The sequence below is a fragment of the Dendronephthya gigantea genome, unplaced genomic scaffold (genome assembly GCF_004324835.1).
Source record: "Dendronephthya gigantea isolate DGI-Jeju-01 unplaced genomic scaffold, DenGig_1.0 000042F, whole genome shotgun sequence".
Taxonomy (NCBI): Eukaryota; Metazoa; Cnidaria; class Anthozoa; order Malacalcyonacea; family Nephtheidae; genus Dendronephthya; species Dendronephthya gigantea.
The window spans coordinates 759,766-787,560 of NW_021163052.1; the positions used below are offsets into that span (position 1 = coordinate 759,766).

General features: G+C 39.0%; 2 protein-coding genes and 1 long non-coding RNA gene across 3 annotated transcripts; 2 read left to right on the forward strand and 1 right to left on the reverse strand.

Moving 5' to 3' along the window:
- The first annotated feature begins 9,900 nt into the window (after positions 1-9,900).
- LOC114526836 (uncharacterized protein K02A2.6-like) lies at positions 9,901-12,002 on the forward strand. Its single transcript, XM_028548363.1, has 2 exons — positions 9,901-10,904; positions 10,952-12,002. The coding sequence occupies exons 1-2, from the start codon at positions 9,901-9,903 to the stop codon at positions 12,000-12,002; spliced, it is 2,055 nt and encodes a 684-aa protein (XP_028404164.1).
- A 364-nt stretch (positions 12,003-12,366) lies between these two features.
- Positions 12,367-13,913, forward strand: LOC114526837 (uncharacterized protein K02A2.6-like). Its single transcript, XM_028548364.1, has one exon. It carries the CDS (start codon positions 12,552-12,554, stop codon positions 13,911-13,913), a length of 1,362 nt encoding a protein of 453 aa, XP_028404165.1. The 5' UTR covers positions 12,367-12,551.
- Positions 13,914-26,086: 12,173 nt separating this feature from the next.
- On the reverse strand, positions 26,087-27,058 carry LOC114526860. Its single transcript, XR_003687371.1, has 3 exons — positions 26,965-27,058; positions 26,466-26,566; positions 26,087-26,174 (listed from the first exon to the last, which is right to left on the reverse strand). It is a non-coding gene; the product is annotated as an uncharacterized LOC114526860 (long non-coding RNA).
- Positions 27,059-27,795: the final 737 nt, after the last annotated feature.

Below are 27,795 nucleotides of genomic sequence, written 5' to 3' on the forward strand. Positions count from 1 at the left end.
CGTATTGTAAAAGGGGCTTTAGGCTAAACATTTAGCTATCTCCCTTGAGTGCATCAACTATACTGTAGTTATTATCAATTTACTCGTTTAACTCATTCACCAGGTATCACTAGTCTGGTGTAATCTAGACTGTAGCGATATATCCTGTTTCCTGTTGTCCCTGCACTTTTTGCTTTACTTTAAATACTCTTACGTTTTTCATTTTCCGCAACGTCGCAAGCAATAATGCCTCAGTACAAGAAGCAATTGCAGTCTGAGCCCAGCAAACCATTTCCACGAGACCAGAATCTTTGGCGAGATTCTCAGCTTTCTTTGCGGACTGAAATGCATCGTCGAGGAATTTCGTTTGCTTTTCAGGTTTGTGTTGCGACTGTCTGATGTAAAGAAATGATTGAACCAATGTGAACCAAATTTCTCTGTATTCCGTTAGTGGATATACTGATTGTTTTACTGCCGTTATACTTGCCTGGGCTTTTTGAAGACTTTCTTTATCAATTTCATTTTTTATCATCTTTCCTGTCAAATTATATCCCAGATAATATGTTGCCAACGTGATGTGCGCATTATGGGCTTTGTCAGCCCGTGCCACTGGAGCATCTTCAACATACTCCAGGTGTTCCAATGCATTGATACAAAGTATGTCCGGCGATACTATTACGTCGTGTAGGCTATCACAAATTGATGCAAATACTAAATAGAGAGAAACAGTACAAATTCCTGGATCTATTCCGTCTGCCAAGTTTAAAGCTTGACTTAAGCGATCACTGAATTCAACAGTTTTGCCAGACACACGCGCTACGGCTGCCTTCAAAAAAAGAAAAAGCACTTCAAAAACCAAGTACTCCTTTGCTTTGGGAAGACGTTTTTGGAATTTAGTAAGCAAGGTTGACGCTTTGCGAACTTTGCCTAGCCGATAATTTGCCACCACTTTCCTGGACAACACTACTAACTCTATATCAAGATCGTTGGGATATTTATACTTTAAAAATTGTTTCGCATAACTTTTAAATAATTCCCATTCCCCATTATTAATGAGTTTGGTTAAAATTTCGTGAACCTCACGGCACCGTTTTTTTGTCGCAGGACTTAATGAAACACGTTGGATTGTGGAAGGAACTTCAAAATTTTCTCTCTTGTTCAGAGCAACAGGCGGTGGTTTCTCGTTCGAAGTTTTGAAGGACATTCTTTCAACTTTTCCCTCCACCATTTCATAGCTTTCTGGCTCTTCTGTGAACACTCCACCAAAACAAGGAGCGATAAAGATCACGATCACAAACGTTGATGGGATAGGGTTGGACTTCTCGTCCAGCACTGGTTCAAAGAACATTTTCCAGTGTTCTCCTCGTTTTGGTCGACCAATCACGTCAGGCCAGATCAAATTCTGGATGGCGTTTTCAACTTTCTTCTCAACTTCCGAAATGTTTTCTGTCTTCTCTCCATGGACAACGCCATCATCATCAATACCATAGTAAATGTGACCACCCCTGTGGTTAGCGAACGCTGATACGTAACAACTGAATTTGTTACTTTTACCAATCATACGATCTGCGAGTGTGACGCGCTTTGATGAATCTGATTTAAGATGCTTGAGTTGAATGACCTTATTTTCTCTTAAGCAACATTTTTGATCTTTAAGAAAGGTTTTGTAGTGTGTGTCAAGTTCGACGGGTTGATCAACAAATACCCTGTTCAATATTTTTAATGGATTTTTGGAAATGCACACAACTTGTGTTTGAGTGGGTAAGTATAAATTGCAATTAATCATGTGGAGGAAGCTAGATCTCCTGACGGTAATCAGTATTTTTTCGTCATTGTCCTCAAAATCTATATTCCACACGGTTTCCTCAGGTCCAAAAATATTTATTAATGACTGTTCAAGCGTTCGAATCAAGGAGTTGAGTTTCGTGGTGGAAACCAAGTTACCTTCCGTTTCTTCACCACGTATTTCCACTGTTCCGCCATTGCTATTCAACAAGGCACAGATTGCATTAACAATTTCCTCTTTCTTTTGCTTTTTGTACTTTTCATCCGATTTTTTTTCCACCGAAAATATTATATGAATAAAGTCTTCGAGATTACCTTGCATTACTGTCGCCATCTCGTCAGCCAACTCTTCTCTTCGACGTTTTTTATTTATCTATATAATATTAATTGTGATCAACTTTCTGCCTTCAAAAAGGGAGTAATTTATTTGCATGTATTTTTATCAAATTCTTGTGATGATACACCCTGCTGGCAATACTCTTTGAAAGATGGCAGAAAAATCTGAATAATAAAAACAAACAGTGAATCGTAAATAATGAAATTTTTAATATTCTTTAAGTTTGCATGGTGACATCAATAAGTAAATTAGTTTGTAGGTACACCGTACACCACGTAAGTATTTAATACTGCAAAACTTTCGGTATGTTAACCCGCCCAGGCCTTCATTATTGCACTGATGAAGGCCCGGGTCAACGGTCCGAACGTTTTACAGTATTAAATACTTACCTGGTGTACTTACAAACTAATTTACTTAATAAAATTTTTATCGTTGACTATCGTTATCTTTGCCAGCGGATTCACAGTTTTGTAAAACCTTCGCCTTCGTCCTGTGCAGGTGTCTTGCAATATCATATTGTTTTTTAAACGTTCGCTGTAGATAGATAGCTGCTAATTACTGACCGGCTTTTATATAACGTATCTTCGCGGCTTCAGTACTGACAGTAGAATTCGCGTTGATACATTAATACACTTCATACATTCTAGGCAAATATGTGTATACAATATTTTTTTCAGAGGCAGACGCGCGTCCCGGGCGAAAACCGTATTGATATTTTAAACACAAGAGCAGAACGTTGTCTTATGAGTTATGGCTGTAAAAAGCCATTCGAACAATTTCATAACCGAGACATTTCCAGACAGACAGCATTACATGCAAAATAGATGTATTTGAAATATAATTTCAAATTCTACAGGTAATTCCAATTGGTCGGAAAATGTCTTGGCGTTGGGTCGGGACAACACGATATTATACTATATTTTTCAAATGCTGATTGTTTTGAAGCCTTTTTTTTAAACACTCTTGGACTCCAAATTATTCAGTAAGTATACGCATACACTCAGAATTTTGCCTGGATTTACTTTACTAATGCAACAAAAACAGTTATATATTATCGATGTGAGTACTTACCACGCGATGTGTTTTTCTGAGGAATTCTTTCGATAATAAGGGTGTATCTGGATCTGAAGTGTAGTAACTTATTGCGTTCATAGCAGGATGATTCGGGGTTTTCCCTATACGAGATTCTCCCTGTGTCGGGGAAAGTCTCAACCGAAATAAAGACGCACGGATATAACGCAGTAAAATGACTGTCAACACCTGTCTTGAAATGAGATATTCCGTTAGCAAAACAAGTGGAGTATTAGAGATAACATGGCCAATATAGTCAGCGGCAGAACAACGGGCAATTGGAGAGGAAAATAAGTTTCATTACCAGAAATTTGCGACATGATAATTTGCATTTATACTAATTTGCATTTAACTTTCAGCATAATGGCCTTCAACTTTTACTGTAAAATACATATAGTAAATATACAAAACCTAAAAATGCCGTTGCCCTAGACCGTGCCTACTGTTTGCCGACCTCTGGGTCAATAGAACAGCCGTTTCCCAAAGTTTTAATGATCGAATTACTTACCTTAGGTATTTCTACGTTCGGCCAACTGATTGTGAACAAATGTGTATATAGCCTTCGTATTGTTCAAGTTCCTTGTTCAAGTGATTGCAGTGAAAATCCGAGCCGTACAGAAAAAGACAATATCTTTAACAATTTTTTTTGGTATATTACACGTCAATAATTTATCAACTACCTGAATCGAGATATTCCAATCAATGTGAGCGATTTTATAAGTTCGTTGACAGAACACGGATAAAACTTTGAGCAATATATTTTTAAATTTGGCAGATTGCAGAAATGCCCAAGCTAAAAAATTTGGTCACCGAAACGATTCTAAACAGCTGCTCTACCGATCTAGAGGTCGGCAAACAGTAGGCAAGGTCTAAGGCAACGGCATTTTTAAGTTTTGTATATTTACTCTATGTATTTTATAGTAAAAGTTGAAGGCCATTATGCTGAAAGTTAAATGCAAATTAGTATACATGCAAATTATCATGTCGGAGGATTAGCGGAGGATTTGTGAGCGCTTTGTGTGCGTTTAAATATATTTTACGAGGGACAAACGGGAATAACGTAAGCGAACGAAATATTTATATATTACGGAACTAGACAACTTCGAGTAATAACTTCAAGTTTCGTTGGCAAATTTTGTCCGCTCATGTCATTTTTATCGCCTGTTTTATAATCATTGCCGTCTATTTGACATGCATTATTACAGTAACGGTCGTATAGAAATCTAAATTTCATAAAATTCGGAGGGGACAAGTCGCGATTTGTAGAATACGATAAGTAGTTAGTGGGCAATGTAGGCCGACGCTTACTCTACAATGCCTTGCTTTCGTTTGTTGTGGTTCACAAACAGTTTAGCTAATATTTTGAATGAATTGTGCTCTTCTGATACAATTTCACATAAAAAATATTTTAATTAAAGCAATTAGATACGTGCGTTCGAGGTGTTACGCAATCGCATGTCGCGTTTTTCTGGCGATGTTAGGAAGAACAAACACATATTTATTTCGTAAACTACTGAGACAGGCTTATAAAAGCGTTTATACTTCAAAAATTTTCATATTTTATATTTTCCTCTCACTTATAGAACTGTTCCTAACAAAGTAGAGGTTACAACCCTCTTTAATACAGCCATCTAAACCTACCCCCAGTCATACAGCTTGAAGATCAAGCTTTCGAGAAGACGGGCAATTTGTACCCGAAAGTTTAGGTCAATTTCTGTTAAAACAGGTAGTTTTATAGCAAATATTTCAACCTATAATATGCGGCAAATCACGTTTCTGAGACCCCAATTTTCAGATATTTTCCAAGGGGCAAGGGCGTATGTCACTGGACTTGCATGGCTCGTTGGGCAGACATTCGTCTGAATGCCCGAATAAACAAATCATATTCAACTAGACCCTAATATAACCCCACCTGCACACTTTGGGATATTTCCCCGGACGGACAAATGGCCCCCTTGGTTGGTTTACTGACTACATTAAAGATTGCACCGAGTATTTTGTAATAGGATGTAATTTGGTATACAATATATCAACGGTAGAACCTGTAAATACAATTAATTTATATCACTGTTTTCACTCTCCATAGGTACTCATATTAACGTATTTTCAACGTATTTTCAATCTCTCACTTTTTCATACTCTGTCATATTAACGTATTTTCAACGTTAGTTTAGGCTATTATGGTAATTTCCCCCTTTTTTTCTTTTGGCTAAACATTCAGCTTCCGTCCTAGCTTCATTTTAATATTTTTACAAACTGCTCTTTCGTCAGAAGAAAGGCGGCAGTTACGTAAAACGAAATGATAATTATATATGACATTATCTAACATTTAGGTTATTTCTGGGCAGTACTGAATTTTTAATCGGTTACTTGATATGTGTAATGAAAAGCATTTATGTTTTATTTTGAATTTAGTAATATTAAACGTTACATTTAGGTGGCATAGTGATTCCTACAAGACCTGTATATTAAGCGGTCAGTTTCGACTGTACCTGTAAAAGCGAGTTTATCACAAGGACAGTTGATGAATGAGATTCTCAGCCAAGCGAATTACTTCCACAAGACCAGATTCCTTGGCGAGATTCTGAGCTCTCTTTGCGAACTGAATTGCTGCGTTGACGAACTTTTGTCGTCCTTCAGTTTGGAGTTGCGAGTATCTAATGTAAAGAAATGATTGTACCAATTCCAACCAAATCTTTCTGTATGCGGTTGGTGGATTTCCGTCACAAACTGATTGATTTACTGTCATTATACTTGTTTTGGCTTTTTTAAGATCTTCTTTATCAATGACTTTTTTGATCATCTTTCCTGACAAATTATATCCCAGATGATATGCTGCTAAAGTGATGTGCGCATTATGATACAGGTCTGCCCGTGCCACTGGAGCATCTTCAACATACTCCAGGTGTTCCAGTGCCTTGGTACAAAGTACGTCTGGCGATAATCTTGAGTCGTTTTGACTATCATCATAAATTGACGCAGCGACTAAATAGAGAGCAGCAGTACACAGTCCAGGTTCTATGAGTTCTGCGATTGTTAAAGCGTTAGTTGCGATAACTTGATTTTCAGCTGATTTCCCAGAAACACGCGCTATTTCTGCTTCCATGAACTGTAAAAGCGCAACCATGGGTTGCTCTGCTTGGGAAAAACATTCTTGGTATTCGGTGTGCAAATTATACGCTTGGTGAATATTTCCTCGTCGACAATTTGCCATGGCCTTCCTCGACAACACTACTAAGTTGACTTCAGGATTGCCAGCCTGAGGATATTCCTGTTTAATTTTCTCGGCTATTGCCGGGAAAATATCCCACCTCTCGTTATTAATTGCCACAGTTAAAACTTCATAAACCCAAAGGCAACGTTTCTTTACCAAAGGACTTAATGAAAAACGTTTCATTGCGGAAGGAACTTCTATTTTTCTCTTGTTCAGACCAACAGGCTGTAGTTTCCCTTTCCAAGTTGTGAACGACATTCTTTCAACTTTTCCCTCCACCATTTCATAGCTTTCTGGTTCCTCTGCGAACACTCCACCACAACAAGGAGCGATAAAGATCACGATCACAAACGTTGATGGGATATGGTTGGACTTCTCGTCCAGCACTGGTTCAAAGAAAATCTCCCAGTGTTCTCCTCGTTTTGGTTGACCAATCCCGTCAGGCCAGATCATTTTCTGGATGGCTTTTTTGACTTTCTTCTTAATTTCAGAAATGTTTTCTGTGTTCTCTCCCTTGACAACGCCATCATCATCAATACCATAGTAAATGTGACCACCCCTGTGGTTAGCGAACGCTGATACGTAACAACTGAATTTGTTACTTTTACCAATCATACGATCTGCGAGTGTGACGTGCTTTGATGAATCTGATTTCAGGAGTTTGAATTGAATGACCTCATTTTCTCTGAGACAAGAATTTTGTTTTGTGAGAAACGTTTTTTGGTGTGAGCCAAGTTGGACGGGTTGATCAACAAATCTTCTGTTCATTATTTCTAACGCGTTCTGGACATTGACAATGATCCCAACTTGTTTTTCAGTAGGTCGGTAAAGATTGTATTTGATTGTGATGAGAAAGCGAGATTTACTGACTCTAATTTTGATCATTTTCTCATTTTTGTCTTCGAAATTTACATTAATCGATTCGGTTATCTGAGCTCCAAACCTGGATGTCAATGACTGTTCTAGCCTTCGTGTCCATGAGTCGAGTATCGTGGTGGAGTCCAAATTTCCTTTTGTGTCTTCGCCGCGTATTTGTACTGTTCCGCCATTGCTGTTCAACAAGGCACAAATTGCTTCAGCGATTATTAACTTCCGCTCTTCGCATTTTCTTTTTGAAATTTCATCTACTAAGAATCTGATTGAAATAATGTCACCGGCATGAAGATTCGTTGGTGTTGCCATCGCCATCGCCATTTTGTCAGCCAAACTCTTAGAACACGTTTTACAGTTGTGATCTACGCTCTGAATCTACGAGTAATAATGTAAATGTGGCTATTTTTTTATCGAATGTTTGTGTTACCACCCACTGGTAATGCTTTTTAAAGCGGCAGGAAATCTAAATAACACAAAACAAAAGCGTAACTTATAGAATATTTATCTTACTATGGCAAAATTGCGTTAAGATTTTCATTGCCCATGTTTTGAACCTTGTACATCTTGTTTTTAATAGTTCTTATACTATGTCCAACTTTAGATACCCGTTGTTACCGTATCTTTCGCCTTAGTGGTTAAGTAAGTACGGCGTTAATGTCGCAATACATCAGTTTAGGTATGCTAGCATGGTAATGTATATATGTATACAATATTGTTGCTAAAGGCAAAGGTGCCTGCCGGTTGGGAACTGTATTCATATTTTAAACATGAGAACTGAAAGACTTGCTTTACGAGAAGCTATTCGGCGAACAATAGGATAATTTTTTTGCAAAGTAATGTTTCGACTGAGACAATGTAAATAAAAAGTATCGTATGCAAAATAGTTGTATTTGAAGTACGTTTTCCGGCAATGCCGAATGCTACATGTTGTTTCATCCACCAGCTCGGAAGATCTCTTGAGTTAATATAAGACGCTACTATCCTATATTTTTTATTTTTTTAAACCGGAATTGTTTATAAGATTTGTCTTATACATGCATTGTCAAAATACATAGACACTTAAACGTTTGCTTAATAAACTTAAATTATTAAACAAAAACCAGCTAAATATCAGGGTGAGTACTTACCAAACGACGTACACTTTTTCAAGGAAATCTTTGCCATGTGTAAGGCCAGTAAGGGCGTGTGTATCTGGAGCAAAAGCGTATGAACTTATTATAGCATGTTCCTAATTTTTAGGGGTTTTCCCGATTATATATGGGATTCTCCCCGGATTCTCCCATAAAAAATGTAGGAAAATAACTGACTCATGCGGATCCAAATGTGTCTTGAAATGAGATATTTCTTTAGCAAAAGAAGTGGGGTATCAAAGATGAACTGGTCAATATATTCAGCGATGGAAAAAGGGGCCGTTGGCAAAAAGCAAGAAAAGCTTATTATCATTTAAAGACCCGGAATGAGGGGGATTCCGCGAAATATATTCCGAAGTAATAATAGCCCAGGAAAATATCATAACTTCAGGAAATATTTTGCCGAATCCCCTCTAAGAAAAGATTTCTTAAGCTGAAAGTGAAATATTTAATATGTTGTTTGGTCATTTCGTGAACTGAGGAATTATAAGACCAACCTCGTTCCCAGGGCCTTTTACCTTGATTCTGGATTTGGGTAAAAGACCTTGGGATCGGCCAGCGGCTCTGGCTTCTAAGTGATTAAATTATTTGTGCTTATAAAATTAGCGAAATATTTTTTAATTATTTCGAGCCGAGCAAATAAATAGGGGTGCGATCAAAGGGTGCGGTAAATGGCAGAAAAGTCTTGGCCTTTAAGAAACGTTTTGTGGTGTGAGTCAAGTTGGATGGGTTGATCAACAAATCTTCTGTTCAATATTTTTAACGCATTTGGAACATTGCCAATAAGCTCAACTTGTTTTTGAGTAGGTAGATAAAGATTGTATTTAATTGTGACAAGGAAGCCAGCATTACTGACACAAATTCTTATCACTTTCTCTTTTTTCTCCTCAAAAATGTCAGCCGACTCGATTATATCAGCTCCCAAACCTGGATTGCGATGACTGTTCAAGCGTTCGAATCAAGGAGTCGAGTATCGTGGTGGAAACCAAGTCACCTTCCGTTTCTTCACCACGTATTTTCATTTTTCCGCTATTGCTGCTATTCAACAAGGCACAGATTGTATTTTAAAATAATTTCGTTCTTATATATACATGAAGAATTTGCATGTATTTGTTTCGTTTATAAAACAAAAACCAGTTATATATTAGCATGAGTACTTACCACACACGATGTACACTTTCGTTGAGAGAATCTTTTTCATGTAAAGGCGTATCTGAGAACAAGCGTGTAGAATCGGGATACTTGATTAGATTTATTTGTATTAGATTAAAGTCACGTGACAACTTATCACGAGGCTGTCGTTTGAAGTGTGTTCTTTCGTTTTGTATCGTTTGTGTATTTTGTATTAAAGCGATTGTAGAAAAACTAAAGATTTGTGTGAGTTATTACATATCAGCGAAGGGGACATTACATTGGCGACGAGGATGGAAGTTCGTCTAACATTATCATTATAGCCGTGAATTTGACAAGATTACCAATCGGGAGTGTAGTATTTAGCGAAAATATTTGAAATGTCTGTCGCGGACGAAGATGGCGCAGGACAAAACGGCAATCCGGCAGGCGCTCAAGCAAGTTTATTGACAAGCGACGTCAAAGGGCTTCCTTGCTTTAACCCCAGGGAAGACCCAACGAATTTGGCTGTGAGATGGAAGCGCTGGAAGCGGTCATTTAATGTGTTTTTAACGGCAAAGGGAGTAATAAATGACAAACAGAAAGTGGCATTACTTCTGCATACGGGGGGGTTGCAGTTGCAAGAACTATATTTTACGTTAGTAAACGAAGACGAAGAGAAAGAGTTTAAGGATTGCGTCAAGGTCTTGGATGAGTATTTCGTCCCTAAAGTGAATCTACCGTTTGAGAGACACCAGTTTCGTCAAATGAGTCAGATGAACGGCGAGAAAGTGGATCATTTTGTTTCGCGTCTTAGGCAAAAAGCTACTACGTGCGAATTTCAGAACGTGGAAGAAGCAATTCGAGACCAACTAATTGAGAAATGTGGCGACTCAAAGCTTAGACGGAAGTTTCTTGAACGCGTTAATGCAACACTCAAGGATTTACAAGATATTGCGCGGGCATATGAGGCGGTAGAAGAGCAGTTGAAATCAATGGAAGGTTCGAATACAGTAAACGTTGTGAGTCATAAATCGCGTTGGAGCGGACGAAAAGAGAAAAAGGTCAACACAGATCAGAAAGAGCGCAGATACTCAGCCAAGGGGACTGGGCACGACAACAAGGATAACGTACGACGATGTTACAACTGTAATAAAACTGGGCACTTTGCTCGAGACGCAAATTGTCCAGCAAAGTCCAAGAGCTGCAATAAATGCGGAATCATAGGTCACTTCTCAGCTTGCTGCAAAAAAGCAGGGGAGAAGCACAACAAGGAGAAAGAAAAAAAGGAGGAGAAAAGAGCATATAAAGTCTCTGAGGAAGAAGGAAAAACACCAACAAGAGATGACTATGCCTTTGTTATTGGTGGGCATGGACAAAAAGATACTCAGGTGCAACATGTAATGTAATTGATTGTGAACTCTGGAACTATCTTAAAAGAAAACATGTTAGGTGCGAGTCAAGGGTATCAGACAAGAAACTGTTTGCGTATGGACAGAAAGAGCCAATCGACGTTGTAGGGACATTTACAGCAGAGATTGTGTGCGAGGCAAACAGTGAAAGATGTGTAGACGATTTCACTGTGATTAAAGAGAACGGAAGGCCTATATTGGGGAAGAAAACAGCCGAACAATTGAAAGTACTCAGGGTTGGACCTGAAGAAATAATAAGAACTGTTAACACGGTCACACAAGAGGGAAGTGATTCAGATATTCGTGAGGAGTTTGCTGATATTTTTACTGGAGTCGGACTACTTAAGGATTACAAGCTGAAACTGCATATCGATGAGGATGTTATACCAGTTGCTCAGCCGGTGCGTAGACTGCCATTCGGTCTAAGGGACAAAGTAGACGATAAGTTAGACGAGTTTACTCGACATGGGTATTATCGAAGAATTGCCAGAAGCAACGCCTACAAGTGGGTTTCACCATTAGTGGTTGTTCCAAAAGCAGATGGAAAGGATATTCGAGTTTGTATCGATATGAGAAGGGCAAACGAGGCGATTGTAAGGGAAAGACATCCTATTCCGACCATAGAAGAAGTTTTGTATGATTTAAATGGAGCAACGGTATTTAGTAAGATAGACCTCAAATGGGGGTTTCATCAAGTGGAACTCACAGAGGATTCAAGGGACATTACGACGTTCGTGACACACCGGGGGTTATATAGATATCGTCGACTGATGTTCGGAATTACTTCAGCTCCAGAGAAGTACCAGAAAATAATCTCAGATGTTTTGGCAGGGTGCAATGGGGTGGCAAATATTGCGGATGATCTTATTGTTTACGGGGCTGATTTATCCGAGCATGATGAGAATCTTTATAAAGTACTAACACGTCTGCGAGAGAAAGGTCTTACCGTAAATGGGGACAAATGTCAGTTTAGACTTCCGGCCTTGACTTTTTTTGGCCACAAGCTCAGTGCCAAAGGGGTGGCACCAAGTGAAGAGAAAGTTGCTGCTGTAGTCGACGCTAGACCAACCACAAAATGTTTCGGAAGTTAGGTCGTTCGTACAGTTAGTACAGTATTCGGCAAAGTTTATCCCGGACTTTGCGCAGATTGCAGAGCCGTTGCGTCGTGTACTAAGAAAGGGACAGTCGTTCGTTTGGGGGTCAGAGCAACAGCAGGCGTTTGAGAAGCTGAAATGGATGATGACTAGGGCTGAAGCCCTGGCTTATTTTAGAAACGACTGCAAAACGAGAATCGTCGCGGATGCAGGGCCGGAGGGAATTGGAGCTGTGTTGCTACAACTGCAAGGAGACCAGTGGAGAGCGGTGTCGTATGCCTCCAGGAACCTCTCGGACGTAGAGCGGCGATACGCCCAAACAGAGAAGGAAGCACTTGCACTCGTGTGGCTTGCGAGCGGTTTAATATATATGTGTATGGTCGTGAATTCGAACTGGAAACTGACCATAAGCCACTAGAGTGTATTTTCAACAAGACATCGAAACCCTCAGCAAGGATCGAAAGATGGGTATTACGGCTTCAGTGCCACAACTTCAAGGTCGTTTACCGGCCTGGAAAGACGAACATTGCCGATGCTTTGTCTAGAATGAACCAGAAGAGTCCAAAAGACCACAGCAGCGAGAAAGAGGACGTCATCCGTTTCGTTGCCATACAAGCGACACCCGTGGCCTTAACGACTAAAGAAATAGAGAGAGCGTCAGAAATCGACGCTGAATTACAAAGTGTGCGATACTATATCGAATCGGGAGATTGGACTAAATGTAAACTGTCGGCATATGCGTGTGTAAAGAATGAGCTCTGCATGATTGGTAGACTTGTTTTACGGGGGAATCGAATCGTTATTCCTCAGATGTTGCGAAGAAAGGTTTTGGAAGCGGCACATGAAGGCCATCAAGGAATTGTAAAGACGAAAAGCAGATTAAGAACGAAAGTATGGTGGCCCAAGATGGACATAGATGCTGAACGAGTGTGTAAATCGTGTCATGGATGTCAAGTAGTCAGCCAGTATAATGTACCGGAACCCATGAAACGGACCGAGATGCCTACAGGCCCATGGCAAGATGTCGCAGTAGACTTGATGGGGCCAATGCCAACCGGAGAATACTTGCTGGTAGTCGTGGATTACTATAGTCGATACTACGAAGTTTCCATTATGCACTCAACAACTTCAGAAAAGATTATCAAAGCGCTAAACGAAATTTTTGCTAGATTTGGTTTTCCTTACTCGTTGAAATCAGACAACGGGAGACAGTTTGTTAGTGAGGAGTTCAAGAGGTTTTTACAACAAGTGAATATTGAACACAGAACGTCACCACCACTTTGGCCACAAGCTAACGGTGAAGTGGAGCGCCAAAATCGCACTCTTCTCAAGGCACTAAAAGTGGCCCAAGTTGAAGGCAAGGATTGGAGAAAGGAGTTACCACAATTCCTTCTTGCGTATAGAACAACACCGCAAGTCACAACTGGAAAAACACCAGCGTTCCTTATGTTCAAACGTGAACTGAGAAGTAAACTTCCAGAACTTAGGGGAGATATAGACGACTTTGATGAGAACATAAGGGATCGCGATTGGCGAAACAAGCTAGTACAAAAAGCTAATGCAGATGAAAAAAGGAGGGCAAATGATAGCACTATTCTACCAGGAGACCAAGTACTACTACGGAACACTAAAACGTCAGGGAAGTTAGCTGCCAACTACGAAAAGGAGCCGTATACGGTGGTCACGAAGGAGGGGAACGAAGTGATGGTAGAGGCGGACGATGGCTCGATCTTTAGGAGAGACAGTTCATTTGTAAAACCATATAATAATCCAGTGGAGACAGCTACGGAAAGCGAGTCCCAACAACAGCCGCAACCGGATAGCGAAACGGTTATCACCAATAGACTTAAGCGGGAGATTAGATTACCCGAGCGATTCAATGATTTTATCATGGACAAACCAAAGTGATACAAATATATTACGAAACAGTATGAACACGATAGTTCGTGTAGTTGAAGTTATGATTGGTTGTTCGAACACTAAATTGACTGGAAAGGAAGGGATGTAGAATCGGGATACTTGATTAGATTTATTTGTATTAGATTAAAGTCACGTGACAACTTATCACGAGGCTGTCGTTTGAAGTGTGTTCTTTCGTTTTGTATCGTTTGTGTATTTTGTATTAAAGCGATTGTAGAAAAACTAAAGATTTGTGTGAGTTATTACATATCAGCGAAGGGGACATTACAAAGCGTATTGCCAGTCGTGTTTATAAATATATTCAGGGTTTCCCCACACGAGAAATTCTCTCCAGTGTCGTGATAAGGACTCTCAACCCACGCAATTCAAGTTCTATTAAGACACAGCAGGAGAAATAAGCGAAGCGGATCCTGCAATGGTTAAACATAGTAATTGCTAACCTCTTGAAATGAAATATTCCTTAACCAAAACAGTGTTGTGATAAGGACTCTCAACCCACGTATTTTAACTTTCTATAAAAACACTGCAGGAGAAATAAGCAAAGCGGATCTTACAATGGATATTCATGTTAGTAAATTCCAACCTCTTGAAAAGAAACATATTGCTTTACCAAAACAAGTGGAGTTTCCGTTGGCGAGGAGGAAAAATACGTTTTAGCAGGACCAAAAAACATTATTTATGTTAAATAATCGAAACGAATTTTTGTGATCGTCAAAATATTATGTCGTTTGATCATTTCGTAAACTGAGAGGGGATCATTTCGTAAACTTATCTCTAATAAGACTCCTCTTCTCTGATACGTAGCGAATCAAACAGGAAGCTGCAACCCCCCCCCCCAAGTTGGGCAGAAATATTATGAAGTCTCGTAATTAATCTTTCTCATTCTGAAGGCTCATTCTCTCGGACCACATAGACTGACTCGCATCTCTCGTCGGGCAGACAAAAGGAAACTACTAGAAAGACCACCAGGAACAACTGGTCAATTATTTGAGACGTATCACAATCCACCCCTCCTTTCCCATTCGTTCTCCCGAGAGAACAGTAGCATTATTTACCTGCAAAATACATTTAAAAACGAGTTTATTCAATTCATTCTCAAGGAGATTTACAGTAAGAAAAACCTATTTACAAAAAGTCACGCGGCAGGTTACCTACGAGTCTGTTTCTGTTACATGCAATATTTCCTGTACTTTGTATAACTTAATGTTTTCCATTCTCGTCAACTTCGATAGCAATAATGCTTCAGTACAAGAAACAATTGTGTTCTGGGCCCAGCAAACCATTTCCTCGAGACCAGAATCTTTGGCGAGTTTCTCAGCTTTCTTTGCGAATTGAAATGCATCGTTGAGGAATCTCGTTTCCTTTTCAGGTTCGAGTTGTGAGTGTCTGATGTAAAGCAACGACTGAACCATTGTGACCATGATCTCTCTGTATATCGTTAGTGGACTTCCCGCACAAACTGATTGATTCACTGCCATTATACTTTCTTGGGCCTTTTTTAAGCTCTCTTTATCGATCTCTTTTTTGATCATCTTTCCTGGCAAAGTATATCCCAGATGATATGCTGCTAACGTGATGTGCGCATTATGATGCAGGTCTGCCCATGTTACTGGAGCGTCTTCATCATACTCCATGTGTTCCAGTGCCTTGCTACAAAGTACGTCTGGCGATAATCCTGCCTCGCTTTGGTTATCATAAACTGATGTGGCAGAAAAATAAATACGAGTAGTAGTAAAAAGTCCAGGTTCTATGCAATCCGCTTTGGTTAAAGCATCAGTTGCTATATCTCGAGATTCAGCAACTTTGCCAGAAACACGCGCTACTGCTGCTTTCAAAAACAGAGAAAGCACTTCAAAAACCAAGGGTTGTTCTGCTCGGGTAAAACGTGCATCGAAATTATTAAGCAAGACAGACGCTTTGTGAATTTTGGTTTGTCGATAATTTGCCATTATTTCCCATGATAGCACTATTAAATGTACGTCAAGTTTGTCAGAATATTTCTGTAGAAGTCGACCAGCGCATCTCGTGAAGGATTTCCATTTTCCGTTACAAATGAGCTCCGTTAAACATTCATTAGCCTTGATGCAACGCCTTTTCGCCGCAGGACTTAATGAAACACGCTTCATTGTGGAAGGAACTTCTTGTTTTCTCTTGTTCAGACCAACAGGTTGTAGTTTCCCCTTCCAAGTTGTGAACGACATCCTTTCAACTTTTCCCTCCACCATTTCATAGCTTTCTGGTTGCTCTGTGAACACTCCACCACAACAAGGAGCGATAAAGATCACGATCACAAACGTTGATGGGATAAGGTTGGATTTCTTGTCCAGCACTGGTTGAAAGAAAATTTCCCAGTGTTCTCCTCGTTTTGGTTGACCAATCACGTCAGGCCAGATCATTTTCTGGATGGCTTTTTCTACTTTCTTCTCGATTTCGGAAAGGTTTTCTGTGTTCTCTCCCTGAACAACGCCATCATCATCAATACCATAGTAAATATGACCACCCCTGTGGTTAGCGAACGCTGATACGTAACAACTGAATTTGTTACTTTTACCAATCATACGATCTGCGAGTGTGACGCGCTTTGATGAATCTGATTTTAGGAGCTTGAATTGAATCACCTCATTTTCTCTGAAGGAGCAGTTTCGATTTTTGTGAAATGTTTTCTGGTGTGAGCCAAGTTGGACGGGTTGATCAACAAATCTTCTGTTCATAATGTTTAACGCGTCCAGGACATTGTCAATGATCTCAACTTGTGTTTTAGTCGTAAAGTAAAGATTGTATTTAAAAGTTACAAGGAAGTCAGCTTTAGTGACACTTATTGCTATTATTTTCTCATGTTTGTCCTCGAAATTTATAAAAGACTTGTTTATCTTAGCTCCAAATCGGGACACTAATGACTGTTCAAACATTCGAGTCAAGGAGTCGAGTATCGTGGTGGATAGCAAGTTACCTTCTGTTTCTTCACCACGTATTTCCACTTTTCCGCCATTGCTATTCAACAAGGCACAGATTGCATTAACAATTTCGTTTTTCTTCTGGGCACTGTATTTTTTATCCTTCGATATTTTTTCTACCAGGAATTGGATGTAAATGACATTATTGACATGAATCGGGGGCATTGCTTAAAGATATCTAAATAACAAAACAATCAGCATTAATGATATAGAATTTCATCTTTGAATGAGCAACGATATTCGGGGAATTTTTACACGTAATTCAAGGAATTCTCTTTTTCACATATTTTTCACCGCGTCGTAGTTTTGGTGCGTCTTAAACTCGCTAATGCCAGAGTAAACATGCACAACGCATTAATAGTTACAATAATACACTTCATTAGGTGTGCTAGGTAGAAATACGTGCGATATTGCATGTAACCGGAAACATGGCAGGAAACGTATAGCTGTATAGACATTCACATGTATATTTTAAACACGGGTGGCAAACACGTTTCCTGACACGAATTATCTAAGTTTAGTAGTAGAGGCATGCACGATTAACACAATTTAGTTTACATAACGCTACGTCGTAACTGAAGAAGACTTGACACAACGTGGAAAGGTTACCTATTGTATTCAAGATATGCTAAATATAATATGACATATAACTCGACCGATGTTTTACTTTGCCAGAATTCACTGAGGCTGCGTTCACAAGATACTGGTTCGCTCGTCACGATATCCTTATTAGCCGTACGAAGCAACGGATTATTAGCAAACACTTACCAATTTGATAGATTTAGTGTATTTATTTATTCAAATCACAGACATTAAAAACTTTACTTAACTTAATTAATCTCAAAATTTGACCTGTTCCGACGGCAATCCGGTATACCCTGTGAACGGCGCCTGAATTTGTAGTGCAAAATGGCGGTTACATATCCGCCCGCGTACTTACCACACGATTATACGCTTTGTTGAGAGAATATTTCACATCTAAACCCCTCAGCACAAATCAGTTTATCATTTGCGTTACACAACAAATATAATCAGGCAATGCATAATCATATACATAAACAAAAAAGGGGGTTTTCCCTATACGAGTTTCTCCCCAGGGGTCGGAGGAAGGACTCTCAAAAGATGGCATATTGTACGTCAGGTGAATATTCGTATTTCAAGCAACGCGGTGGCGATAGCTGCATTTGCGAACACGACCGTTGCATATTTTGAATTTAGCAGCATAAAGGTCTTATAGAAGTATAGAAGGAGAAAAATGTATTCAACTTGATCTTCAAGTACATTATTACTGTTTATTATCGGTATATAAATAAAGGAACGATTAGAATGTCCGCTGGGAGAGATTCGAGACATGTTAAACCCACGCCACCCCCTCATTCGTGCCTCTGCCTAATAATTTACTCTCGACCACTATAAAAATCGTCTTAGGATGGACTTGTACGTCCCGTGAAGTGTTTTACAATACATTCGACCATAGCGATGTAATCAGTTGTCAATCTTCATCAAAATGGTCTATACAGTAGTCCCTCGCTAACTCGAACTCCCAAGGGGAAAGAAAAATTGTTCGAGTTACCGGGGGTTCGAGTTAACCGCAGTTGGTGTCAGATTACGTTTATTATATAAGTAATACAATAAGATATAAAATCCAATCGAATCAGTCATCAAGGGATACCAGGTCTCCCAATATGAATGGTCAGCGAAAGTGGACGACGTCTTAAAATTAAAAAGATCGAAAGAATACAAAAGGAACTAAAGAATTTAGATCAATAACAACGGTAGCACCACGCAAAATCTTATAAAATTTATAAGCATTTATATACAATTATACACTGATTAAGTTGTTGTTATTTTGATAGTTTCCAGTTGTCAAAATTTTTTCTTCTCACATTTTAACGTTCGCTGATCTACGATTCAAAACCAAAGTTCCAGTTAACGGGATATATTTGACCAAGGGGAAACAAAATTTGTTCGAATTAGAGAGGATTTCGAGTTAAGCGAGTTCGAGTTAAGCGGAGTAAATTACTATAAAAAAACACTGTCAAATTCAAGGGGAATTGGACTTAGTTCCAGTTAGCGAGGAGTTCGAGTTAAGCGAGTTCGAGTTAGCGCCGGGGGGACTACTGTAGTATATTACTCTAGGCAAGGGCACGTGTAGTCTATTGCCTGTATTCTAAGAGCTCACTCAGACTCAAACTCATTGAGTGAGCGATCCTAATCTTTTCATAACGTTCCATGGCGATATTTCCACTCGAACAAGATCTTGATTTTCAGTGCTTTATCTTGAATGGTTCCAATGGTTCTAACTTTCTCATTGATCAGTAATGATAACATTTGTATGTCATACTCAATGAGTGTGAGTGTGCTTTTCCATACAGGCACGCATTTATAGTTATTCTCACACTCTTTGCTGTACTTTATATACCTTAATGTTTTTTTTATTTTCTTCAAAGTCTTAACCACTAATACCTCTACACAAGAAGCAATTGTAGTCTGAGCCCAGCTAAGTCATGAGATCCAAGATTGAGAAAGTTTCATACGTAGACTCATCCGCTCGCGATTGACTAAACTTCGAATTACTCGAAAACGTTCGATGTTACCATAATTATATTAACAACTGTAGTCGCAGTCTGGTGATCATCCGACGAACACCTGAAAAACATCGCAGTGAATTAACTTTGGCTATAGCCGCATGTGCGCGTCCTGTACGTATTTTCATTAAGGGCTGCTTTCCAGTTACGCGTTATTTATACGCACGTACGCGCACGGAAAATTTTAAATGCTTCTAAATTTTTATTATTTAACATCTAGGTCTACAAGTGCATACTAAAACATGCGGAAAACTAAGTTCTTTCGATTTATTCACTTAGTTTTTTCATGCAAATGTGACATATATAAGGATTTAGACTTTTACGTGCGTGTAAGTGCGTATGAAGAACACGTAACTGGAAAGCATCCTTAAGGAATTCGACATCTAAGGCAAAAAAATCACCGAGAGTGGTTATAAACCTTTATTTACGTTACGAACATGAATATAATCAACAAGACATTAACATAGGGACTGTTAACGACGAAGAAATGCATGAAGGTAAAATGTACTGTTACAATGTACTACAATACGTAGCAGCATAATTCATCATGGCCACAGATCACGGGATCACCACGACCACAATCCCCCATGCCTTCTGGACAATTGAACGGATAGCACACCCCAGCTATACCGGTACAACTGCAAGCTGAAAGACAAAGAAGTAAATAAATCAAACGTAGCAACAATGATATGCCTAAAGAATGAAAGAAGAAATCCTATTTTGCAAGTCGATTGATGACTATAGTAATTTTTGATGACTGCATGATTTTTCAAGCGTCTAGACAAAGAAATTATTTTCAAAAGATTTCAAAAGATTCGTTTGATCGATTCGAAATGATGCATTTCTTTTCAGTGTTCATTAATAATAATAAGGCTTCAAGTTTATTTCATAACTTTCCTAAATAGAGAAAATTTAAAGCAAATAAATGACTCTTACATTTCTGCGTTTCACTCGCACGGCCATGACATGTTTCCCCCAGGTACAGTATAACAAATACCAAAACAAGCACTTGAACGATTTTCATCTTCCTTGCAACTCTGACGATAAAACAATCATAACAGATACTTCAGTGAGTGCAAAACATTTATATTATACAAGAAACGGTTTCAGTTGTGTTAATGATGGGTATAACCCGGATAATTGATATCATACTCTGCCCTTAAGTAGCTATAGGATGCAACTTTTTGAACTTTCTGGCTGTTTTTATTCTTAATTTCTAGAATGTATTTTTTTTCGCTCGATATCACCAACGATATCACCCGAAGTTTGAATTACCAAAATCATGGCGGGCATTTTGAATATATCGTAGAGGTGTATCAGTTTATGTCCCCACATTCCCGAAAACAATACAATGTACTTACTTCAATTGTCTTTTCAACTTCCAAGTCAAATCTCGAAATGTTTGTTAACCACAAACTAACGGTTTCAGGATTGCTGAGATTGTATCTTTGTCAGTAAAAGTTCAAAACTTTGCTTTTGTCGGCCTAGTGCAGTGCATTTATACAAGAGGTCCGGAAGACAAGTTGTGCTGTATATTATATTGTTTATCTGCTGATTTTAGCCAAACATATACGAGGACCTTGCTATTTTATATATTAATATAAATATATATAATTATACAATTTTCGCCATTCAGCACGGCAGAAGACGTTTCTGGAACACACATCAACAAGTGCGGCTTATCATGTGTTCCAATAGTATTTCAGCGGAAGATAACAATATACAATATTGTCCAGAAATAATCTAACAAAAACCGCGGTTAACTTATAGGTCAAAGCTCGGCCTGATCGCGGTTGGACCAAGGTCAGGCCGAGGTTGAACCGCGGTGAATCGGAGGTTAAACCTCCGCCTAACTCGGTCTGACAGGCATTTCTTAAGATTTTTTCAAATTGGCTATTGTGTTCTCGTTCTCAGCTTTTTTTAACATTTTTCCCTTGCTGTCATCTGCGGTTCTATCATCGGTTGACTGCAACGGAACCGCAACCGCAGTGTTCCGTCATCACACAGAGCGGTAGGAGACCCTATAGTGTTGCCTAATCGTTCTCGTGAAGAAAACAAAAGACAAAAAGCTAAACGGTAAGATTCTAAAAATGTAGCACCAGATAGATCCCTTGCAGGGCGGATCTAGACTATATCAACTGTATCAAATAATACAGTCAGATTTTGCCGAAAATAATATCTTTTGACTGTAAGAATTCCTATATTAATATTTATAAATGCTTTTATTTCATCATTTTACATCATTTAGAAATCGCTTTTTCGCTTCACAAGCTGAAAAGCGGTTACGGAGCAATTTTTGGCATTTCGCATTCGCCAGCCTACGGTTCACTTCTACCTGCTAACAAGCCCGCTTTTTGGGAGTTTGCTTCTTCGTTCAACTCAATAACATAACTCAGAAAGACATCGTCGTAGCAGTTGAGATAAAAATAGAACATTTTTGATACAGTCAGCGGGGGGGTATAAGCTATATTTAGACCGTTCGACTGTATCAAACCAATCAGAATCGCGATCACTGATACAGTTTGATACAGTCAGATGCTGAGTCAGCTACATTGCTCTATTTGAACGATGTCCAACATTCCACGCCAAAGGCGCAAGTCTCATTACAAGCAAACTAAGTCTATACGCAGTTTATCTGGCTATCGTGGCATCACGCGCTCTGTTAGACAAGTTGAACTGTGCGCTCAATAAGCGAAATTCTTTGGCTGAGAAGGTCGAAGAGCTAACGAATATCAAAATTCATGCGAGAATGATTTTTCTGCTGCTCAAAGACGGGAATAAATCGCGAGATATACACATGGCAATTTGCGGAGCTACATGCAGTTACCCGAAAGCCAGCGATTGCGCTCTCATAACCATTATCCCGTCAGGTAATTACAAAGCTTTGTGAATATATTAATATCTTATTCGATGCGATGATTTTGTGAAGTTAATTTGCATTATGAGTGGAAAATCTGCATGGTTAAATTAATATTCATGTTTGATATGTATACAATAATAGCATCGCGTTAGGATCAATGCACGTGTTTATATTAAAGCCGCTATTATTAATATTTTCTTAAGGCTGGTCTGCTAATAGAAATAGTACTAAAGTCGTTACTGTCGTTAGAAATTTGCCTGAATCATTTCCTAAGCTTTGTCCATCTAGTTTTAATAGCTATGAGTTTATGAAACGGAGTTTGCTCTAAAATTTTGACTGTGAAATATGAAATGCTCACGATGAGAAATATGATACCACTATGCCCCATGAATAACCTTAACATTATATAAGTCTAGTCAATGACTGCTGGGAGTAGAACTACCTTTAATTTACTGCAACTTCCAAATTTATCAATTTGATAAGAATATATAATCATAATCATAATAAATTTTTTAAGTACGCATTTTAAAGCCGGGAAAATCTTCTTTGCTAAGAAAAGCCGAAAATTTCGGTAATAAATATATCAGGAAAAGTACGCTCAAATCGCGGGAAATGGCATCTCCGGGCTTCCAGTTTCAAAAATTTTCCGGGGGGGCATGCCCCGGGACCCCCCTAGTTATGCGAGACCTAGTCGGTGATACAGTCAGATTTTCGGCCAGATCCGCCCCTGCAGTGAGTTGTAGTTATGGACACATACACTAAATGCCAAGCCCAAGTCCATGTTATGTTTAGTTAGAGGAAAAAACTGTTTCAAAGATTTTCATTGTAAATCATTGTAAATAATAACGAATAGCATGATTATTCTGGGAAAAAAGTAATTTCGCCATTCAGCACGGCAGAAGACGTCTCTGGAACACACGTCAACAAGTGCGGCTCAACGTGTGTTTCAAAAGTATCTCAGCGGAAGATAACAATACACAATATTGTTTGACTTTGTCAACCCTTCTCTCCACACTGTTCCATCAAATCTCTGAGCTTCTTGTCATGGTCGAGATAAGCCTCTTAATCTGTTGCACCACTGCCATAAAAAAACATATAACTTTGTCTCTAGTTTGTTTAAAAATAACACTATTTCTACCATTCCCGCATAATATTGCTCCGAACCAACAATTCCAAATACCCTAAAACACACCCAAAATTTGCCATCTGATATTTTTCTCCTTGAAAAATTAAAATTTATGCAGGAAAGGAACACGGACTCCCCCGAACGTTGTTGTGTTGTTCAAAAAAGCTTGTGATATGGAAGTAAGAATTTAATATTAAAACAAAGCTATACATGCAATATAGCTTGTGTGCGTTTGAACTTATTAAGTCACTTATTTAACAACCTTGTAGCCTTTTCAGTCTTTTTTCTTCACGAAACCAATCTCTTCAGGTAACACGCACTAGTGCCTCCTACTGCTCAGTGTCCTGTCGCAGTTTTATCCCCTTCTGCATGAGATACTTTGGCCGGAACACGCGTTTAGCCGCACATGCTGACGAGCAGGGGCGTAGCCAAGGGGGAGCAAGAGGGGGGGGGGCGGTCGCCGTTCTCATGAAATGTTTAAATCAAGCGGAATATGAGAAGGGGGGATCAAGTTATGTAAGCAACGAGTAATCAGTAAATCGAAAGAGATTTTCACGTGTATTGTTCGTTGATCTAATGTAATAATGACAAAATTTTGTGATTTGTAACCCAACGATTACTTTTAAAAGCTCGTATCAGAATGCGGGAAATGGCGTTTCCAAGCCTCAGAAATCCCAAATTTTCCCGGGGGAGAATGCCCCCGGACCCCCCCACATCGTTTGTGCCTTCCCCACTTACTGGTCGCCCCCCTAAATTTTCTACCTTGGCCACGCCACTGCTGACGAGCTTACCAATGCATCTTCCACTGTGCTGGATTGTAAAGAAAACTTTATAAAATTGCCCTATACTGCTGGAAAAAGTAATGAAAATAATTGCGAAGATAGGTTTTTTACAACCCTTAACCGATTATTGCATCGGAACTCGATTAGTACAGCTCGTAAACAAAGGCTATACCAAAACATTAATCTGTGACGGCCATACAACGTATTATCAATATCTGTCCCCGACGCTTCTCCAACAATTTTTAGGGTATAATGAACAGATTATCAAAGCTCTGGCTAGAAGCTAGAGGCGGGGGGGGGGGGGTTAATTTTCTGCATTCGTCTGACTGATTTCTTTCAGTAGCGTTGCTTGTAGGCTTACTTTGATCATGAAATGTAATCACACGAGATGTGCGGTAACTACGAGAAAAGTTGCCTGTGTCATTTATTACAAATAAATTTCTAAATATTTAGAATGTTTCTATGTGTTGGCCTTTTGTCCATATTGTGTTATTAAACGGAACCAGTCAGATCGCCTATCGCGGAGTGTGCTAAAGCAAATTTGCATTTGCCATTATTATCTCCTGCTGAGATACTTTTGACACACACATTAAGCCGCACCTGCATGTTGACGTGTGTTCTGTAAACTTCTTCTAAAATTGTTTTGAACAGTTAATATTGGCAATTAAATAAGCGTAAACAGGACCGTCGTCAGCCTTATGAACGCATCTTCGTCACTTTTTAGCGTATAGTGAACAGATGATATCACAGCCACCGCTAGACGCATAATCGAGGGAGGGATGAATAGGAGCTGTCGCTGAACGTTTTTTCCCGAGGGAAGTAGTGAGTTTTGTTTTCCCAAGAGTCTGAATGTTTCAAGACATTGCATGGAACACGAGGGAAAACAAAACCCACTATTTCCCGAGGTAGTGTACATTAAGTGCTTTGTTATATAGGAGCAAAAACATTTTAAAAAACCTACTTTAATTACTTTGTTATGACAAGAAGCGGGCAACAATTTTTCACTTGTTTCCCTGGCGGGAAATTTATTTAAAGTCATGTGACTAGGAATGAGCCAATCACATTTAAAATACACAGAACCTATATAACAATACATTTATTATTCGTCTTATGCCGGATCGATTTCTCAAATATGCATGTGTCCATAACTATAAAGAATCTATCTGGTGCTACATTTTCAGAATCTTACCACTTAGTTTTTTGTCTTTTGTTTTCTTGACGAAACCGATTAGGCACTAAAGGGTCTCCTACCGCTCTGTGTGATGACGGAATTTTGCAGTTGGTACAGTAATTTCCAGAAATAACCTAACACTGCGGTTGCGGTTCCGTTGCGGTCGACCGTTAGAAACAGCAGACGACCGCGAGAGAAAAATAACTTCGCAGTGGCCGTTCAATTAATTTTATTAGCAATGACTCTCGCTGACAAATCTTGGATATTAAGTCCGGACGTCCAAGATAGAGAAAGTTTCATACGTTGAGACTCATCCGCTCGCGATTGACTAAACTTCGAATTACTCGAAAACGTTCGATGTCACTATAACTATATTAACAACTGTAGTTGCAGTCTGTTGATCATCCGACGAACACGTGCACCTGAAAAACATCGCAGTGCAGGAATAAACTTTGGCTACAGCCGCATGTGCGCGTCCTGTACGAATTTCATTAAGACATTTGACATCTAAGGCAAAAAAAATCACCGAGATTGGTTATAAACCTTTATTTACGTACAAACATGAATATCAATATTCAACAAGACTTTAACATAAGGACTGTGAACGACGAAGAAATGTATGAAGGCAAAATGTGCTGTTACATCATCATGAGTAGCAGCATAATTCATCATGGCCACAGGTTGGAGGAACACCATGATGGCAATCATTCATGCCTTCTGGGCATTTGAACGCAACGCACCGTCCTTGTACACCATTACAACTGCAAGCTGAAAGACAAAGAAGTAAATAAATCAAACGGGGCAACAATGATATTTCTAAAGAATGAAAGAAGAAATCGTATTTTGCAAGTCGATTGATGACTATAGTAATTTTTTATGACTGCATGATTTTTCAAACGTCTAGACAAAGAAATTATTTTCAAAAGATTTCAAAAGATTCGTTTGATCGATTCGAAATGATGCATTTCTTTTCAGTGTTCATTAATAATAATAAGGCTTCAAGTTGATTTCATAACTTTCCCAAATAGAGAAAATTTAAAGCAAATAAACGATTCTTACAATTCTGCATTTCACTCGCACGGCCATCACATGTTTCCCCCAGGTACAGTATAACAAATACTAAAACAAGCACTTGAACGATCTTCATCTTCCTTGCAACTCTGGCGATAAAGCAATCATAGCAGATACTTCAGTGAGTGCAAAACATTTATGTTATACAAGAAACGGTTTTGTGTTATTGGTGGGTATAACCCGGATAATTAATATCATACTCTGTCTTAAGTATATATAGGATGCAACTTTTTGAATGAATATAACAAGTCAGAACTTGCGCATTTATAAATTACCACTCCGAGAACTTACGGCCGCGTGATATGCTTTACTGACATAAACGTACGTTAAAACTGAATGATAAAAATTCTTGGCAGATCTTAGGAAATACAATTTGAACTTGTACACTTTTATCCAAAAATTGCTTCAGCCAAAAACCAAAAATGGCAGGCATTTTAAATATATCGTAGTGGGCCCCACATTCCCGAAAACAATACAATGTACTTACTTCAAATGTCTTTTCAACTTCCAAGTCAAATCTCGAAATGTTTGTTAACCACAAACTAACGATTTCAGGACTGCCGAGATTGTATCTTTGTCGGTAAAAGTTCCAAACTTTGTTTTGGTCGGCCTACTGCACTGCATTTATACAAGAGGTCCGGAAGACAAGTTGTGCTGTATATTATACTATATTGTTTATCTGCTGATTTTAGCCAAACATATACGAGGACCTTGCTATAATTATGCAAAAAGTTTTTTCCCTATTCAGCACGGCAGAAGACGTCTCTGCTTAACGTGTGTTTCAAAAGTATCTCGGCAGGAGATAACAATATTGTCAAGAAATAGCCGAACAAAAACCGCGGTTAACCTATAGGTCAAAGCTCGGCCTGATCGCGGTTGAACCGAGGTCAAGCTGAGGTTGAACCGCGGTGAGACGGAGGTTAAACCTCGGCCTAACTCGGTCTGACAGGCATTTCTTAAGATCTTTTTGATTTGGCTATTGTGTTCTCGTTCTCAGCTGTTTTTAACATTGCGTTCTGAAGCGAACGGCCATTGCGAAGTGATTTTTCCTTTGCGGTCGTTTGCGGTTTCAATCTGTCGACCGCAACGGAACTGCAACCGCAACCGCAACCGCAGTGTTAGGTTATTTCTGAAAATTACTGTAGCAAATACAAAATTCCGTCATCACACAGAGCGGTAGGAGACCCTATAGTGTTGCCTAATCTATTTTGTGAAGAAAACAAAGGACTAAAAGCTAAACGGTAAGATTCTGAAAATGTTGCACCAGATAGATTCCTTTTTGTTATGGACACATGGATATTAAGAAATCAATCAGGCA